The sequence below is a fragment of the Ovis canadensis genome, chromosome 2, assembly GCF_042477335.2.
Source record: "Ovis canadensis isolate MfBH-ARS-UI-01 breed Bighorn chromosome 2, ARS-UI_OviCan_v2, whole genome shotgun sequence".
Taxonomy (NCBI): Eukaryota; Metazoa; Chordata; class Mammalia; order Artiodactyla; family Bovidae; genus Ovis; species Ovis canadensis.
This window is the reverse complement of record NC_091246.1, coordinates 11,421,037-11,440,805: the sequence shown is the minus strand read 5'-3', so window position 1 is coordinate 11,440,805 and position 19,769 is coordinate 11,421,037. Positions and strand designations below refer to the sequence as shown.

The 19,769-nt window shown below is 46.1% G+C and overlaps 1 protein-coding gene across 6 annotated transcripts in view; it reads right to left on the bottom strand.

Annotated features, from left to right (window-relative positions):
* SUSD1 (sushi domain containing 1) overlaps positions 1 to 11,096 on the bottom strand; it is a 133,164-nt gene extending 122,068 nt beyond the window's left edge. For 5 of the 6 annotated variants that reach the window (XR_011254205.1, XM_069575428.1, XM_069575425.1 and 2 more), the window contains exon 1: positions 9,102 to 11,096. Coding sequence is in view for 5 of the 6 variants with exons in the window: in XM_069575428.1 (XP_069431529.1) it covers positions 9,102 to 9,210 (109 nt within the window). In the remaining variant the exon portion in view is untranslated. The remainder of the gene's footprint in view (positions 1 to 9,101) is intronic. The other variant, XM_069575427.1, reaches the window with a different exon arrangement.
* Positions 11,097 to 19,769: the final 8,673 nt, after the last annotated feature.

Here is a 19,769-nt window from a genome sequence, read left to right as displayed (position 1 = left end):
ATCAGATGACCTGAGGGAGAAAGCAAAGGGGGGCTGACGCTCAGGGAGAGAAAGCATTCCCGAGTCTCCTACAGTACCGCAGAAAATCGCATGGCTCCTAAGAGACTGCATCAGATTCCGGAGACAGAAGGAACGTGAGAGATCTCACAGCCTCTCCTCTCCAACATCCCTGACAGGAAAACAAAAACAAAAAAACAAAATAGCCTCTGCATTAAAAATCCGCCAAGACAGAGCACACTCTACTCTTTCAAGCAGTATAGTCCTCGCAGGGCAGTGGGAACCATCGTCCACGCCCTCTCCCCCTCAATGCAAGGCTGCCATTCCCAATCAAGAACTTATAACCTTTCCTTGCATTAAATGATTATCAGCCCGCATCTGCACTGGCCCTTTTGCCTTCTTCTGTCCACCTTCCTCTTTAGCCAAGACCAACCTGCAGCAGGACCGCCACACCTGGCCTCCAGACCAGGAACCAACCCATGCTGAGTGTCCCAACGTCAGTGTTTCAGAACTCTGAGCAAAGCAGCCACACCCTAAGGTTCATGTCCTGAATGTCACCCACAAACAGGCTGCCTCACATTCTCTAGCAGCTGCATACCTTTCCCCCCCATCCCCCATAATCCACATTCAACCCCAACCCCACCTCACCCCCTGCCCCATCCCCTTTGCAGACCTAAGGCCAATAGGCCACTTGCTACCTTGGGCTGCAGAGACCTAACAGCCCATTTTAGGATTTGACCAGAAGCTGAGAATAGGCCCAGGACCAAGTTCCTGGAGAAGGAAGACAGGCCACAGTGGGAATCGGCCTCGTCAGCTCTAATCCTGCTCCGTTACTTTGAGTGACTGTAAGTCACTCCAAAACAAGACACTCCTTCCATTTCCCCCTCTTTCCTCTTCTCACTCCGAACAGAGTATGTGCGGCTGTGATTCACGATGACAGAGGGAAAACCCAAGCCTATGCAATGCCAGTGCCCTTCATAGTATAACTTCCCCAACCCCCTCCACCCATCGCTCCCCAAGCCTCTCAAGGCCTCTGCCCAGCCCCTGACTTTCCCAAACCCCAAAGGGCCTGAGCCAGCAGGTTCCTTAGCCACTCCCAGACTCAGAGCAATACCAGGGAAAAGTTAAGAAACAGGACTGACTGGTTCCAGCCCTCCTCACCCATTACTAACCTCTCTGCTCCACTAGGGCTTGGCACCTCACCCACCCACCAACACCCTCCTGCTCTATCAACTACCATCTCACACCTTCCTCCCACTCAGGCTACCTGACCTCCGCTCCTCCACTCTCTCCTCCCTGAAGCATCTTTGTTGTTGTTGTTGTTGTTCAGTTGCTCAGTCATGTCCAACTCTTTGCAACCCCACGGACTGCAGCACACCAGGCTTCTCTGTTCTTCACCATCCCTTGGAGCTTGTTCAAACTCATGTCCATCGAATCGGTGATGCCATCCAACCATCTCGTCCTCTGTCATCCCCTTCTCCTCCTACTTTTAATATTTCCCAGGATCAGGGTCTTTTCTAATTAGTTGGCTCTTTATCAGGTGGCCAAAGTATGGAAGCTTTAGCTTCAGCATCAGTCCTTCCAATGAATATTCAGGACCGATGTCCTTTAGGATTGACGGGTTTGATCTCCTTGCAATCCAAGGGACTCTCAAGAGTCTCCTCCAACACCACAGTTCGAAAGCATCAATTCTTCAGCACTCAGCCTTCTATATGGTCCAACTCTCACATCCATACATGACTACTGGAAAAACCGTAGCTTTGACTAGATGGACCTTTGTTGGCAAAGTAATATCTATGATTTTTAATATGCTGTCTAGGTTGGTCATAGCTTTTCTTCCAAGGAGCAAGCATCCTTTGATTTCATGGCTGTAATCACTATCTGCAGTGATTCTGGAGCCCCCCAAAATAAAGTCTGACACTCTTTCCACTGCTTCCCCATCTATTTGCCATGAAGTGATGGGACCGGATGCCATGATCTTAGTTTTTTGAATTTGAGTTTTAGCCAGCTTTTTCACTCTCCTCTTTCACCTTCATCAAGAGGCTCTTTAGTTCCTCTTCACTTTCTGCCCTAAAGGTGGTGTCATTTGCATATCTGAGGTTATTGATATTTCTCCCTGCAGTCTTGATTCCAGCATGTGGTTTGTCCAGCCTGGCATTTCACTTGATGTACTCTTCATAGAAGTTAAATAAGCAGGGTGACAATATACAGCCTTGACGTACTCCTTTCCCGATTTGGAACCAGTGTGTTGTTCCATGTCTGGTTCTAACTGTTGCTTCTTGACCTGCATACAGGTTTCTCAGGAGGCAAGTGAGGTGGTCTGGTATTCCCATCTCTTTCAGAATTTTCCACAGTTTGTTGTGATCCACACAGTCAAAGGCTGTGTAGAGCATCTTGGATAACAGTTAAATGCAATTTAGCAATGTTACCAGTGAGAGACTGAAAATACAAATGGACAATGGCTAGATCATACATAAAAACATAACTCTGACGTACAACCTGCAACCACTGGTCTAGTAAGTCAAACCACCTCTGTAACGATAAGTCCCAAGTGATCAGGATTTAATCAGTATTGGCCAGTTTCCCTAATATTTACCCATGCCTCAAACTTAGGGCCAATCAGAGAAAGCCAAATACACTCCGCTAACCAATGGGATGCCTGCTATTAGAGGGAAGCCATTTCCAGCTTGCCCATGGCAACATTCTCCAGCCAATGGGGGCATACCTGAAGATTTCCCTTTTCTACTGTAAAGTTGTGACACTCCCCAGCCTGTCTTTGAGTCTCTGACAAACGTAAGAGATGGTGGCTGACTCTCTTGCTAGAGGAAGCTTTCTATAAACAGCCTTTGCCTATTCTCATGGAGTAGTCTTCATTTATTTCCATACCAGATTCCTAATACAAGCCACAGTCCCTACTCACAAGGACCTCTCACACTAGTAAACAATTACACTGCAATATCCATGCGAAATAAATGGGAAACAGTGGAAACAGTGTCAGATTTTATTTTTTTGGGCTTCAAAATCACTGCAGATGGTGACTGCAGCCATGAAATTAAAAGACGCTTACTCCTTGGAAGAAAAGTTATGACCAACCTAGATAGCATATTCAAAAGCAGAGACATTACTTTGCCAACAAATGTCTGTCTAGTCAAGGCTATGGTTTTTCCAGTGGCCATGTATGGATGTGAGAGTTGGACTGTGAAGAAAGCTGAGCGCCGAAGAATTGATGCTTTTGAACTGTGGTGTTGGAGAAGACTCTTGAGAGTCCCTTGGACTGCAAGGAGATCCAACCAGTCCATTCTGAAGGAGATCAGCCCTGGGATTTCTTTGGAAGGAATGATGCTGAAGCTGAAACTCCAGTACTTTGGCCACCTCATGTGAAGAGTTGACTCCTTGGAAAAGACTCTGATGCTGGGAGGGATTGGGGGCAGGAGGAGAAGGGGATGACAGAGGATGAGATGACTGGATGGCATCACGGACTCGATGGACGTGAGTCTGAGTGAACTCCGGGAGTTGGTGATGGCCAGGGAGGCCTGGCGTGCTGTGATTCATGGGGTCGCAAAGAGTCGGACACGACTGAGCGACTGAACTGAACTGACTGATGGTGTAAGCATATAGGGCAAAGGTATTATATAGATATGTATGTGTCCATATGTGTATGTATAGATACTTCCTTAAGTATGTAGTGTCCCCCACAATATGGCACAGAGGCGTGTGTGTGGTGTCTCTGGTGCTGCAAAGGGAACTGGAGAACTCCAAGGGGCCTCCAAGAAGGAGGACAGTTGGGCTGGTTTTGAAAACTGCACAGCACTCACTAAGTAGCCAGCTGTAGGGAAAGGCAAGAGCAGGTCTCCATTCTTCTCCTTCCTTCCCCTCTCCTTACGAAGCTTTCCACTTGTAGACCACCTCTGCTGTTTGACCTTCTCCAGTAAATCTCATTTTTTTTTTACATTTTCAGTTTGTCACTCTACTGGATAATTCATCGTATTCTAAAATGTGTTAGACGTACTGATGACCCTCTTTCCAGTGCAGGAACACTGACACAGATATAGGGAACAGATATATGGACAGAGGAGGGGAGGTGAAGATGGGATGAATTGGGAAATTGAGATTGACATACATACATTACCATGTGCAGAACAGATAGCTAGTGAGAACCTGCTATAAAGCTTAAGACGCTCAGCTCACGCTCTGTGATGACCTAGAGGGATGGGAGTGGGGCGGAGGTCTACGGGGGAGGGGATATACGCATACATATGGCTGATTTACTTCATTATACAGAAGAAACTAACAAAGCATCGTAAGGTAATTATAGTCCAATAAAAAATAAAAATAAAATGTGCTGGAGACAGCTTTACCACTTTCTCCTGGCCAAAAAAAAAAAAAAAGAATATCTTGCACTGACCTGGCCAGCCCAACTGAACACAATCTCCTATTTGCTTCGATCTTCCTTAAAGAGTATCTACTCTGCAGTCAAGGTCCTGCATTCATTTGAGCCCTCTGCATCTGGCTCTCACTCTCACTGCTCAGCTAGCTCTGGCTCCCACTGACAGAGTCACCAAAACTAAAGCCTTGTTCTCAGTCTCCACGCCCTTGGCTCCCATTCTCCTGGTGTCCCTGATGCTCTTCTAGTTCAGTCTTCCTTTGACCTCTGTGGGCGCTGCTCCTTCTCCTCCACATGTACCATCTGAACTTAGTCTTTCCAAGAATCTGTCCTTGATGGCTACTAAACACATCAAAAGAAGCTCAACATCGCTCATTATTAGAGAAGTGCAAATCAAAACTACAATGACATATCACCTCATACTGGTCAGAATGGTCATCATCAAAAATATCTACCAACAATAAATGCTGGAGAGGGTGAGGAGAAAAGGGAACCCCCTTGCACTGTTGATGGGAATGCAAATTGATACAGCCACTATGGAAGACGGTATGGAGACTCCTTTAAAAACTAGGAATAAAACTACCTTATGATCCAACAACCCCACTACTGGGCATATACCCTGAGAAAACCGTAAATGAAAAAGACACATGTACTCCACTGTTCACTGCAACACTATTTACAATAGCTAGGACATGGAAGCCACCTAGATGTCCATTGGCAGATGGATGAGAAAGCTGTGGTACATATATACAATGGAATATGCCTCAGCCATAAAAAGGAAGACATTTGAGACAGTGCTAATTAGGTGGATGAACCTAGAGCCTATTATACAGAGTGAAGTAAGTCAGAAGGAGAAAAACAAATATCATATATTAACATATATTGATGGAACCTAGAAAAATGGTACTGATGAATAGGTTATTTTGAGGGTAGCAGTAGAGACACAAAAAGAGAACAGACTTAAGGACACATATATGGGTAGCAAGAAGAGGGTGGGACAAATGGAGAGAGTGCCATGGAAACATACACTGACATATGTAAAGCAGATAGCCAGTGGGAATCTGCTGTATGACTCAGGGAACTCAAACTGGGGCTCTGTGACAACCTAGAGGGGTGGGATGTGGCAGGAAGTGGAAGGGAGGCTCTTGAGGAAGGGAACATCCATGTTGATGTATGGAAGAAGTCAACAGAATATTGTGATTATCCTTCAGTTAAAAGTAAATAATGAAAAAATTGGAAAAAAACAAAACCAAAAAGAACCTGTCCTTGGTCCTCTTCGTCTTATCAACCTCAAGGCTTCAAGTGACCATTGAATCACCATCACTGCAGACACTTACTGTCCACAGTCTCAGTTCCCTGTTGATTTCATGTCTCCAAATTCCTAACATCAACTCAAATTCAGGATCTCCAAAACAACGAAGCATCTTTCTTCCCAAGTCTTTTTTTGTCCTTCTATAGAACCATATATGAAAGTGGCACCATAAAAAGACTGAGGGCCAAAGAACTGATGCTTTCAAACTGTGGTGTTGGAGAAGACTTTTGAGAGTCCCTTGGACTTCAAGGAGATCAAACCAGTCAATCCTAAAGGAAATCAACCCTGAATATTCACTGGAAGGACAGATGCTGAAGCTGAAACTCCAAAACTTTGGCCACCTGATGTGAAGAGCTGACTCACTGAAAAAAACCCTGATGCTGGGAAAAACTGAGGGCTGGAGGAGAAGGAAGGTACAGAGGATAAGATGGTTGGATAGCATCACCAACTCAGTGGACATTAGTTTGAGCAAACTCCGGGAAATAGTGAGGATATGGAAGCCTGGTGTGCTGCAGTCCATGGGGTCACAAACAGTCAAACATGACTTAGCAACTGAACAACAATGGAACCATATGGGGCTTTCCAGGGAGCGCTAGTGGTAAAGAGCCTGCCTGCCCAGTGCAGGAGATGCAGAGAAGCGGGTTCAATCCTTGGGTCATGAAGATCCCTGGAGTAGGAAATGGAGTAGGAAATGGCAACCCACTCCAGCATTCTTGCCTGGGAAATCAGGCAATAAACCTGGTGGACTACAGTCCCACGGGGTCGCAAAGAGTAGGACACGACGGAGCACTATAGCACCATAGAACCGTATATCCAAAGCAACCCGTCCTGAACCTGTAGTGTTCCATCTTCCCTCTTTGGTTCCCTTGAACCTTAATATCTGTCATTAAGTCCTTCCCTTTCCACCTTATCATCTACACACAGTCCTCATTTCCTGTGGTTATGACTGTGGGGCCAAGAGTCAGGACTTTTAGAACAGATGTAACAACTTCCTCAACAGCCCCTAAGCCTCTAGTCAGTTCCCACACTGTCTACTGCAAGGAAACCTGCCCTTGATCACACCAGGTTCTCCACGGTTATAAATGATGGGAAAATTCTGACATAGGGAGAGGAGGCTCAACCAGGGCAACCCTGACTTCCATTTCCCAAGATTCACCTCACAGCAGTGAAGCAGTTGCAGATGGCTGGGCTTATGTAGTTACTTTGGTCAACATCTGAGCCCAGCAAGTCAATGGGAACACAGTGGACAGTTTCCTAGGCTACTGTCTTCACATAGAGATTCTGAAGTATGCTCCAAGCGTCTGCAAGCTTTTATGTACACTGCTGTGGGAGATCAAGTTAGAGAAGGAAGTTAGAAATCCCATCAGAGCATCTGATGTTTACAAAAAGGGGAGGGAGCACTTTAGAAGGTTTGCCAACCAAGAAAAATACCATCCAGTGATAGTGAAAGTCCCAAGGTGAAGAGAATTGGGGGGAACAAGAGTAGGAGCCGCAGAGTCTCTGAGTATCTCCTTACATGGTATTTGCCATCCACTACAGGATGACTGTTTCATTTACTTCACTTCATTTCACTTCACAGGATGACTATTTCATTTTATTAGGGAAGCTAGATACTTTCCTTATACCTCTTTTTTCGGCTGCACTGCGTGGCATGTGGGATCTTAGTTCCCCAATCAGGGGTTGAATCCATGCCCTCTGTTGTGGAAGCATCGAGTCTTACCTACTGGACCAACAGAAAAGTCTCCCTTGTACCATTTTTTATATCACTCACTCCCTGTACTAAAGCTGCAATGATTATCAATGGCTCCTCACTGCCCAGAAACATCTAAGTCTAAATGCCTGGGTCTGCCAACTACAACGCACTGCCTTCTGGTGAAATCCAACCTGCTGTTCTGCCCCCATTTTCCACCCACCTTCTACACGTCAGTCCAATGGAAATGCAGACCCTGTGCTTTTGTGCCTCCATGAGCTTTCTTCCTTTGTCCCCTCCATCTGGGATTCATGCATTCACTCATTCATTCTCAGTGGAGAGCTGACTGTGCCCTCTGTGATGAGCTGGGATGCCTTTTCCTCACCTTCCCGTATCGACTATTACCTACCTTTTTTGGTCCCATTTAAGGGTCCAGTACTTTGGCTACCTCATGCGAAGAGTTGACTCATTGGAAAAGACTCTGATGCTGGGAGGGATTGCGGGCAGGAGGAGAAGGGGATGACAGAGGATGAGATGGCTGGATGGCATCACTGACTCGACGGATGTGAGTCTGAGTGAACTCCAGGAGTTGGTGATGGACAGGGAGGCCTGGCGTGCTGCAATTCATGGGGTCGCAAAGAGTCGGACACGACTGAGCGACTGAACTGAACTGACTGACTAAGGGTCACCTCTTCCACGGTGCTACCGGATTCCCTTAATCAGATGTAGTCTCTCCCTCTTCTGACCACTCAACTTTTCAGAGCACTGATGGGGTTCAAGGGCTTACCTGGTGGCTCAGGCAGTAAAGAATCTGCCTGTAATGCAGGAGACCAGCATTCGATCCCTGAGTTGGGAGGATCCCCTGAAGAAGGAACTGGCAACCCACTCCCTGGAGAATTTCATGAACAGAGGAGCCTGGCAGGCTACTACTTCAACTGCCTGGAAATGGATTATTTGCTTGTCTGTCTTCTCCAGAATGGGGCTTCCTGGTGACTCAGACATAAAGAATCTGCCTGCAATGAGGGAGACCTGGGTTCCATCCTGGGTTGGGAAGATCTCCTGGAGGAGGACATGGCTACCCATTCCAGTATTCTTGCTTGGAGAATCCCATGGACAGAGGAGCCAGGCGGGCTACAGTTCATGGGGTCGCAAAGAGTCGGACACGACTATGAGGTCAGTGAGGGCCAGCACAGGGACCTCACATCCTTCTCAGGAAAACTATTCAAGGACCATTCATCTGTTAAATGAATCAACTGATTAATGAGTGCTTTATTCCCATAAACTTCCTTACACTTCTTTCTCACCATATTAGCACTCGGTTCTTCATCAAATGTTAAAAATTAAAAGGCAGGAAGAAAACTGCTCCAGGGTCAAGAATTTGTCGCGCAAAAGCCAGAGCGGGGCCGGAAGCGTGACAGTGCAGGCGGAACGCCCTTCCACGCCCTCTCACGCGGGGCGCGGCTCTCCCAGGGGGCGCCCCCACAGCCCGCTCGCGCCCAGCCCCCACTCGCGCCAGGTCCCCGGGGGGCGCGGACCCGACCACAGGGCACTCAGCTCCCCACAGCCCCTGTGCGGGGGCGGGGAAGGCATCCGGGGAAGCCCACCAGTATTTCGGAGCCCCGCCCTCCCGATCTCGGACTTGAGCCCCACTCCCGGGCTCTGCGCCAGCCCGGCCCAGGGGCGGGGGAGCGCCGCGCCCGCTCCCCGCCCGCACTCACCGTCCTGGCTCCACGCTCGGGGCGCGCCTTGGGCTAGGCTGAGCAGCAGCAGCAGCAGCAGCAGCAGGCGGCCTAGAGGGATGCAGACGCCCCAGGGTCCCCGGGCCATGCCGCCGCCGCCTCCCTCCCGGCGCGCCCGGACTCCTCCTGCCGCCCCGAGGCACGGAGATAAGGCGGCTGGCGCCCTGGGGAGGGGACCGGGCTGGGCGCTTCCGGCGCCGCACGGGGGAGCCGAGGGTGCCGCGGCGTCCCGGAGTAGGGGAGCGGCGCGCGGGCTCTTCCTCCCCAGCAGGCCCGCGCCCCGGAGAATGCTCGTTCAGGCAATCGCTCCTGCACCGGCCGTGCACCTGCTGCGCGCCGGGCGCTGCGGGCCTAGGGACACCCGGCGGGCCCGGCCTAGTGACACACCCGAACGTAGAGTTCCCGACTGCGCCGGGAGAAAACGTGTCCTGTGCCCTAAGCCTGAGGAACGATCGCGGGATCCTAGGGGCTCAGGGAGGCACTCCCAGGGTGGCAAAGGAAGAGGGGTGAGGGGCAGAAGGAACAGGAGTCCTTCAGGAGCTGAAAGAGAGCTGGGTGAGGTGGCTGGAGCTCCGAGGGCGAGAAGCCCTCCGGTCCAGGCCGCCCAGGCGACAGGTTTGACCAGGCGACAAGACCGTCAGTGGCTTCAGAGCTGGTAGGGCTTCCTGCTACTCCGGGGACAGTCAGCTTGGGGCGTCAGGGAGGCTTCAAGAGGATGTAAGCGAAGACCTGGGGATGAGAAGGGCCGAGAGAGGAACCTAAGCGGTGAGAGGCGTGGGCTAGACTGGAGAGCGCGCATTCTAGAAATGGGGAGGGAGACCTCCTTAGAGTGAGAACGGACAGTTGGAGAGAGGCAGTGAGCTGCGGAGATAAAGAAGAACTCATAAACCCAGGAAAGGAGGTTGCTGAGAAGCAGTCACCGGGATCTCATCAGGAAAGTCTCCCCGGGTTGGCTCTGTAGGACTGGGAAAGGGGCCCGGGAGGCAGGGAGCCCGCCCAGAGCTGCTTCAGAGATCCAGGCAAGAGAGGACACGTCCCGGAGCGGAGCACTGGCTCCGAGTGTGGAGGGAATTAACAAGTGAAAGTAGTACTGGGTGGAATCCACTGGATCTTATGACCAGTGGACTGTGGTGGACAAGCAAAGAGAAATTACAGATGTCACGGAAACTTTTGGTTTGGGCAGCTGGGTTGATGGCGTTGGGAGTCACTGAAATAGAAACACAAAGGGAGTTGTGGCAAGCTGGGGTAGGGAGAGGCTGGCTGCAGGGAAAGAAAAAATAAGTTCCAGGTTGAACGTTTTCAGCTTGAAGTGTCCGTTTTGAGGTGTCTGTGGAGCACCCCAAGAGCAGCGGCCCCCTCCACTTCCTCACCCATTTCCTCACCCATATCCTCACTGGCTTGTCTCTGTGCCATGGGCCTGCTCTCACCCTAACCACCCAGGACCACACCCATATAAGGGTTCAACTTGCTGTGCAGCCTTAAAAAGAAGTGGTTAAAAATAAACTTCCTAGGCCCTTTGCATCAGGCTTCCTTGCTAATCATTCTTTGCTCAGCAAAGATAAGAGCCTGCTTTGGGGAGTACTATGGACAGGGCAAGTAGTGCAAGCTATCTCCTATTATTTAGACAGTGTCTTTAAGCTCCGCTCTCCATGAACTTTGAAATCATGTCATTGTTTCAACAAAAATACGTTCAGGACATTTTCATCAACCTATACCTCTTCTTCGGGCTCTTCCCTGGTGGCTCAGATGGGAAAGCGTCTGCCTACAATGTGGGAGACCTGGGTTTGATCCCTGGGTTGGGTCTGGAGAAGGAAATGGCAACCCACTCCAGTACTCTTGCCTGAAAAATCCTATGGAAAGAGGAGCCTGGTAGGCTACCATCCATGGGGTCACAAAGAGTCGGACACGACTGAGTGACTTCACTCATACCTCTTCTTCTCTGCCATGCTCCCATGCCAAATAAATACATACATTTTAATACATTTGTGTACATCCGTTTATAAATGTGTGTATATGTATAGGTTATTGTGCTTGTGCTTAGTCACTCAGTCGGGTCCAACTCTTTGCAACTCCATGGGCTGTAAACCCCACCCCCCTTCCCCAGGCTCCTCTGTCCATGGAGATTCTCCAGGCAAGAATACTGGAGTGGGTTGCCATGACTTCCTCCAGGGATCTTCCCAACCTAGGAATGAACCCCAGGTCTCCCACATTGCAAGCAGATTCTTTCCCATCTGAGCCACCAGGGAAGCCATATACATTTTTAATTGGTAATGTCAGGGAAAAAATATCCAAAACTTGGAAATGGACAACAGATTACTGGGTGTCTTTTCAATGGGGTGCTAGGTGTTGTGCAGTAGCCCTTCTGAAGATTATTTTATTCTAGAGGGTTGTGCACCATTTGGGGTTTTTTAAATTTTTTTTTAAATCTTTTGGCTGAGTCTTGTGGCATGTAAAATCTTAGCTCCCCAAACCTGTGTCTCCTGAATTGGAAGCTTGGAGTCTTTCTAAATTTTGAAAATTTTATGTTAGTACAATACATGATGCACTTATATCCTACATTAGATTGTGTGATTTTTTGTTTTCAAACAAATATTTTTGTAAAAACAAACTACATCCTACCCAATGGTAAGTTCATGGAGTCACACAATGAAAAATTATCTTATCACTACTTGTCGCTAGAATTAAAAGAGAATATTGAACCAGTGTTAATTAAATTTGGCAGTGAGATTATTACCAAGAAAATATTTAGCTTAAGAAAAATGTTCTTTTTTAAGGGAGCACGGTCAGTACACCACTGTCTTTTAAAAGAGAATTTACAGAGAACCTTTTTTTTCCCATGATATCAAGATTTTAATAACTTCATCAAAGAAAAAAATGACTTTTGGTTTCAAGATGGCATCATAAATTCTGAAAGAGTGCTCTCTCCTATCTCCTAAATCCCAGTAAAATATTAAATGTCCAGAGAGATACACACCCAATTAAGTATGCAGCAGTGCTTTCAAACAGGGAAAAATGACATCAGTAAACCAGACAGCTTTGAAAACTGTGTTGGATTAGATTTGCCACATGGCTTCCACAAAAATGTCCACTAAAAGAGATGAGAGAAAAAATTTTGAAATTATATGCATAGCTTTTGTACATATAATATAATGTACAGATATTACAATATTTTCAAATTTGCTCCAGTACCAATGTGTAAGAATTGTTGAAAAAAATGAAAAGTACACTTTTTCCTAGTTCAAAGCATTTTATCTTCCTCATCTGTGTACATATTGTTCACTATAATCTGCTCCTTCTTCGTGCTTCAGGCCACCAAATGCTAGTTTCCTGGCTCTCCAGAAAAACTATCATTTTCCACACTTAAAAAAAAACTTTAAACTTCTCTTTTAAGAGTTTTTTACAGTAATTTACTCATCAGTGAGCCTTCATATGATTAATAAAATATTTAAATCCTACCTAAAATATTGAGGTTTACTGACCAATATTGTGGAAGTGATTTTAAGGGACATCAAGCAGTCTTGTATAAATAATCCAGACAGCTTCCTGACTTATTCCTATTTCCCATCATCGAAGTCTAAGAAATACTGAAGTCTATTTTAATACATCTTACTACATAATCAAAACATTCGGTGACAACAAAGAATGCCCATGTTCACAGCATTATTATTCACATGAGCCAGAGGATGGAAGCAATCCAAATATCCATGCAAGGATGGGTGGATAAACAAAATGTAGTGGAGACATACAATGGAATATTATTTGACCTTAAAATGAAAGTAGGGACTTCCTTGGCCATCCAGTGGTTAAGACTTTGCCTTCCAATACAGGGAATAAGGCTTTGATCCCCGGTGGAGGAACTAAGATCCCACATGGCTGAAGTTTTGGCAAAATAATAATAATAAGATTTTTAAAAAATGAAGCAGAAGCAATATTGTAAAAAATTCAATAACGACTTTAAAAAATGGTCCACGTTAAAAAAAAATCTTAAGAAAAAGGAAGTAAATTCTGACACATGCTACACTGTAGATGAAACTTGAGGACATTATGCTAAGTGAAATAAGCCAGTTAAAAAAGGGTAAGTACTATAAGTTTCCACTTATATAAGGTGGAAAACTCATAGAGACAGAAGTAGAAGGAGTTTGGAGAAGAGGGAAATGGGAAGCTGATGTTTAATTAGTAGAGAGTTTCACTTTTGCAAGATGGAAAATTCTGGGGGTGGATGGTGGTGATGGTTGCAGACAAGATGAATGTATTTAATGCCACTGAGCTGCACATTTAAACATGATGAAAATGATTTTTGAAAGTCAATCAGAAAAAAAAGGTAGGTACCTATTTTTATTTTACCAGGCAGGCACTAACATATAGGACTCCCCACATTAACTTTGGATCTTGACAAATCAGAATTATAGGAAAGGTCCCTTGGAAAGCCCCATCCCCCAATCCCTGAGACATAAATGGATGGGATTCCTAGAGAGCCCTGAGTGGCCTGTGAGGCAGGCAGGAGTGTGGAGAGGAGAAGTCTGGGCAAATAGAAAGTGAACACTGGCCCTAGTATCTCTAGCATTTCCCCCCCTGGCTGCTCTTCAGTGTGTCTCCTTACAATATAAAGTTTGGTGTTTGCCTGGTGGGTTCTCATCCCGACATGACACAGAGCCAGAAGGAGAAGGGAGACAGGGAGGCTGGATACTAAATATCTTAGAACTTTCCTGGAAAAATCCCTTGCTTGGTCATCACACTCCTAACCAGAAATGACTTACTGCTTTCTTCCAGAGGCTGGCTTGGGAATACTAGCAGGCTTGCAAATTGTAAATAAATTGCTTATCTGTGGATATTTCGGGAATGGTTTGAATATGTAACTGTAATGAGTTTGATAAGCTTCGGTGTTGAACTTATTGCTTGAAGTTGGCATTAACTTGCAAATGATTTAAATATTTGAAGCCTCTGATATATTACGCTGGTTGAAAAACTGTGAGTGCTTGAAAACGATAAAAGTGAGCCCCCTCTGTAACACCACATTCCACGGTCACAGACATTGGTCACACACATCTATCCCTAGCTGACGTGACCTCTGAGAACACCACCAGGCTACCTGTAAGAGGCCACGTTGACCCTCCCAGGATGGAGTCAACCTCTTAAGCAGATTCGTCCAGACCTATAGCAGAACCTGTCTCTATGGAGAAAAGCCCTGCTGATGACCGTCTCTAAGTCAAGTGCAGGTAAACTTGTCATTCTTAAAATCTCAATGACTCTCAGACACTTCATTGTGATGGGAGAAAGAGCAAGCGAGATTATCCTGCCTTCCTCCACACACCTCTCCCTCCCCCGGAACACACACACAAACCAAACATCCTACCTGCAGTCAGTTTGTGGAGCTTGGGCAACAAATAGACTATTGGCTGTTACATCTGACTGCTAGAAGCCATCCGGACACCGGGATTCTCAGAATTGCACTGGCAAGTGCACTCTGATAGAAGATTTGGCATTTTTAAAAAATGTGGACCATTTTTAAAGTCTTTATTGAGTTTGTTACACTATCGCTTCCGTTTTATGTTTTGGTTTTTGGCCTCAAGATGTGAGATCTTAATTCCTCAACCAGGCATCCGACCTGCACCTCCTGCATTGGAAGGCAAAGTCTTAACCACTGGATCGCCAGGGAAGGCCCTGGAAGATGTGGATTTAGAAGCAAACTTCAGACATTCCAGCTGAAGTTCAGAAAGCAGCTGGCATAGGATTGGCCCGTCCTTGCCCCTTGGTAGCAGGGGTAACACCAAGCAAGACTAGGGCTCTGTGTCCCATTCTCTCTCTCTCTCTCTCTCTCTCTCTCTCTCTCTCTCTCTCTCTCTCTCTCTCACACACACACACACACACATACACACAGAGTCACCTGCCTCACAAGAGGAAGCCTCAGCTGTTGGTATGTTTGTTCCACAAACCCCAAAAGGAAGCCTGCTGACAGCCCATTTCCGGACCAAGAATCGGCCTGAGGACCCTTGCAGGCACCCACAGCCCTGAGAAGTGGGGTGCATCTAACCATGACTGACACAATTGCTGAGGAAGCTCACAACAACTCTGAAGGCTGATGGAGCTACGCCTTGCTTAATGAGAACTGCCAACAGTGAAGACCCATCACTGACCTTAGCAAATAGTACAATCTTTAAAAGAGAAATACTGTACTCAATTATTTCACAATGGGCTTAGCCACAGGTTTTACTGATTTCTTTGCTAACTGCTGAGTTTTGTGCCCTGTGGCTTCCTATTTCACCCTCCTGCTCCTCCTCTTCCTCCTTCTTCTTCAGCTTCTAGTACATCTGAGTATCTTTTGCAGAAAGGGTTCCTGGATGGTAAACTTTCAGAATGTTTGCATGTCCAAATATATCTTGATTTTTGTTCCCATCATTTATTTCCTTAAAGATTAACTGAGTTGAGAATTCTGAATTCACAATAATTAAATGATAGGGTAACAGCATCTAGAAGCTGGGTTCAAAAGAATCTTTCCTTAGAATTCTGTCTTCTGTATTAGCGTTGCTGATGAGAACCACAGACTGATTTGATTCCTTCCAAGTAATGTGTCTCTCGTGCTGCTCAACCCAAGCTTTGGGGGTTTTCTGTCTAACCTTGGAATTCAGAAATTTCATGAAGATGTAGTTTTTCATCATTCTTGCCCAGCACTCATTGAACCCTTTCAATTTGTAGATTTGAGCCTTTCTTGGGCTTCCCTAGTTGCTCAGACGGTAAAGTGTCTGTCTACAATGCGGGAGACCTGGGTTCGATCCCTGGGTTGGGAAGATCCCCTGGAGAAGGAAATGGCAATCCACTCCAAGACTATTGCCTGGAAAATCCCATGGACAGAGGAACCTGGTAGGCTACAGGCCATGGGGTCACAAAGAGTCGGACACGACTGAGTGACTTCACTTTTCAGCAGAGAAATTTTTTTCCTTTTGATTCATTGATTCTTTTGTTCTCTTGATTCTATTTATCTCTTGTGGAATGTATGGTAGACAGCGTCTAAAAGTTTGCCTATAGCTTCCGTGGCTCAGTATTTATTTTATTCTCATCATCTTCTTTGTGTTTATTCACTGAATATGGAAGACAGCTCTAACACAGTCTTTCTGTTCACAATTTGGTTTTCATTCATCCCTATCCGTTGAAATACTTTTTTTATTTCTGCATTCATGTTTTTCCCAAGCATGAATTTCCAAGAACTCTTTCTTTTTATAGAATGCCTTTATTTCTGTAAATGGCACTTCCTGACTTCCTCAAGTATACCAACTACCATATTCTAACTTTCTTTTTTTGGCCATGCCCTCATGACATGTAGGATCTGGGTTCCCTGACCAGGGATCAAATCTGTGCCACCTGCAGTGAAATCTCAGAGTTTTAACCACTGGACTGCCAGGGAAGTCCCCAAACTATGGTATTTTAAAGTTCTTTCCTTTCTTGATTAACACTTTCATCAGCAGGTCCTTTGTTTATTTTTAGCATTGGATGACACTTCTGTTGTTTTTCCTCTGTTTCATGCTTTTTGAATGCCCGTTAGTTTTCACATCAGAGTTTCATCTGTTTAGAATAAGAAGATCGGATATGTTTCCCAAGGCCAGGTGAGAATCCCTGCTTTCTTAAGCGTAAATAGAGATTTGGTTTCAGTGGTCCTAGCTCTAATGGTTTTGAGGGTGGAAGGGAAATAGTGTACACTGGCTACTTTCTCTGGCTCCAGTGCCTTCTCTGGGAGCCTCAGGTATCATAACTCTCATCTTTGGTAAAAAAATAAGCTTTACTTAAAATTTTCACTTGGGGGAAAAAATCCAGGATCTACCACTTCTAAGGCAGAGAATGGGTGCAAATGTTTGCAGCTCATGAATTAATTACCAGCTCACCATCCATGGGGTCACAGAGTTGGACACGACTGAAGCGACTTGGCAGCAGCAGCAGCAGTTCCTTCTCCGTGCCCCTGATATCTCTGAACTTGAGGTTGTTCTAGTGTTTCAAATAGAAAGGTCACTTTTTTGAAGAGCCTCTCTTTCTGCTTTCGTGGGTTGTAGGTGAATTGGCTCTTTCACACATTTATTAATCTGATCACAATCAGCTTTATATCTTACACAAATAACCTCTATTTTGGTGCTCTGGATTTCCAGTTCCACTTTTAGGTGATTCTGTCTTATTTTTTCCTGTTTTTGTTGTTGTTTTTTTTAAAACTCAAGTATACTTTACATGGGATTCCCAGGTGGCACAGTAGTAAAAAATCCATTTGCCGATGCAGGAGAGGCAGGAATCGCAGGTTTGATCCTTGGGTTGGGAAGATTTCCTGGAGTAGGAAATGGCAGCCCACGCTAGTATTTTTGCCTGGAAAATTCCATGGACGGAGGAGCCTGGTGAGCAATAGTCTATGGAGTCGCAAAGAGTCAGACATGACTGGAGTGACTGCATACACACATAATTTACATACAGTGAAATCCACAAATATTACGTATACATTTCTACTTCCAAAGTTTCCCTGTAAGTGACTTTTCAGCATTTAATTGCCTGTCCTCCCCATTAGACTCAAGGCTGTGAATGCCATGTTAACCAGCTATCCTTATATCTGGAACAACTCTTGGTACCCAGCAAGTATTCTACATGTTGGAAGAAGGAAGGAAGATTGGAGTCAGTCACTGTCTGTCCTCAGTTGCCAGTGGGTGTTAATATTCAGCTCAGCTACTCATCCTTGGAGGAAGCCAGTGCAGACAATCCTCAGATTAGTCACCTCCCTACATGTCTCATTTCCTGTTCATTCAAGGGCTCCAAGGCTCCTGGTTGATCTATCCCCAGGTGACTGTCTCCCACAGTGACTGTCTCCTGGGCTCTGATGTCACCCCACGTTGTACTGACTTGCTCCCACAGTGGTTTTCAAATGGATATGAGTGAGAAACTTTGAGTCTGTGCCAAAGTGGGTAATGGAAAAGGAAGCATGTAGTAGCCAGTTCAAAAGATCTCTTATGCTTTGATTTTCTCTGGCAGGTTTGTGGAATAAACCCTGAGCACTCACAGATAATTTTTTTTAATCAAATTATTCTTTGTCATCATGGCAGTTACTTCTTATGCATATCAATGATTTGCCAGTATTGCATAGTATTGGGCTGACAGGCCATAGACCTTAGACGCTCAGATAAAACACAGGTTGTCAAACATCATCCAAGTCAGGTCACCTGCACCTTCCCAAACAGACTAGCTCTCCATATTGCCAACTCACCAGCTGCTGTCAGAGTTGCTCTTTCCTGAGTCTCTCTGCTTCACTTCCCTGCTGCATACTCCTTGGGAGACTTTTGGTTCACATGACTTCCTATGATCCAAACTGTTGAAAGCAAAACTGGAAGCTGCTGACTCCCATAATCTGAGAGGTGCACTGACAGATGTAACTTAAGGTGTGACTTGACCAAACACCAACAGCGCCCCTGGAATCCAGATTCTCTCTTGGCTCTGCTTGCTCTGTTCTTCAGGTTTTCACTGCATTACTACATGAGAGCTGCTGCAGATCAGTACTTCCAGCATCTCAGCTTCAAAGCCAATGGACAGAGAAAGCTTTTCTTCCCCAGAAGTGACACAAAAGCCTTGAAACTTTTTCTCCCTCGGGACAGAGGTACCCATAGCCACGCCATGGTCCTCGATAATAGGATCAATAAATAGCCTGGAGCTACGAGAGCTCAGCCTGAGTGTGGGGTCAGCCTCACCCGAATCCCAAGGACTGAGCCAGGAAGGAGGGATTCATGATACAGGGCAACATTTTTATCAGCAGGGTAAATGGTGCCAGGCAGCAAGGACAGTAGGTATGACTGTAACTTGTGAGCACACTGGCTCTTCAGAACTCCTCCTTTCTCAGCTTACCAGATCTGCCTTTTCACAAATCAAAGCTTATCTGAGCTGGACTCCCTCTCCTTATGCCATTCTAGGATGTAGCTTTGAGTCTCACCATTCTGGGTAACTACTTTGTGCTTTATTATTGTTGTTGTTGTTGTCACCTATGTCTACTTCAAGAGTTATTTATGCCCCAGACTGAACACAGTACTTGGGGAATAGTTTGACCAGTGTAGAATCAAGTAGATCTTTCCCCCCACAGGTCCTAATAATAAAAATCCTTGTAATAGACTTACATTTTGTATAACTCAAGTGTACAGCCTTAAATGCATACCCATTACATCGTTGAGTGCAGTTCATTACCCTTGAAAGTGAAAATGAAGTTGCTCAGTTGTGTCCGACTCTTTGCGATCCCATGGACTGTAGCCTACCAGGCTCCTCCGTCCATGGGATTTTCCAGGCAAGAGTACTAGAGTGGGTTGCCATTTCCTTCCCCAGGGGATTTTCCTGACCCAGGGATTGAACCCAGGTCTCCTGCATTGCAGGCAGACGCTTTACGCTCTGAGCCACCAGGGAAGCCCAAACCCTTACCTCTGGTGTTTTAGAACACAATGACTCCAGAATACTCTAGAAATGGCTTTCTAGAGACCAACTTTCCAAATTTCCTGGGAATAATGAGCCTGAAGCTGCCTCAGGCTCCCAGGACCTGTCTAGGGTGGCCTAAGGGGGAAGTTCCAGGCAAGGAGACTCCGTGACTTCCTTCAACCACCCATCGCATTTGTAGCCTCTGCCAAGATGCAGGAAGGACTGTGGCTGCAG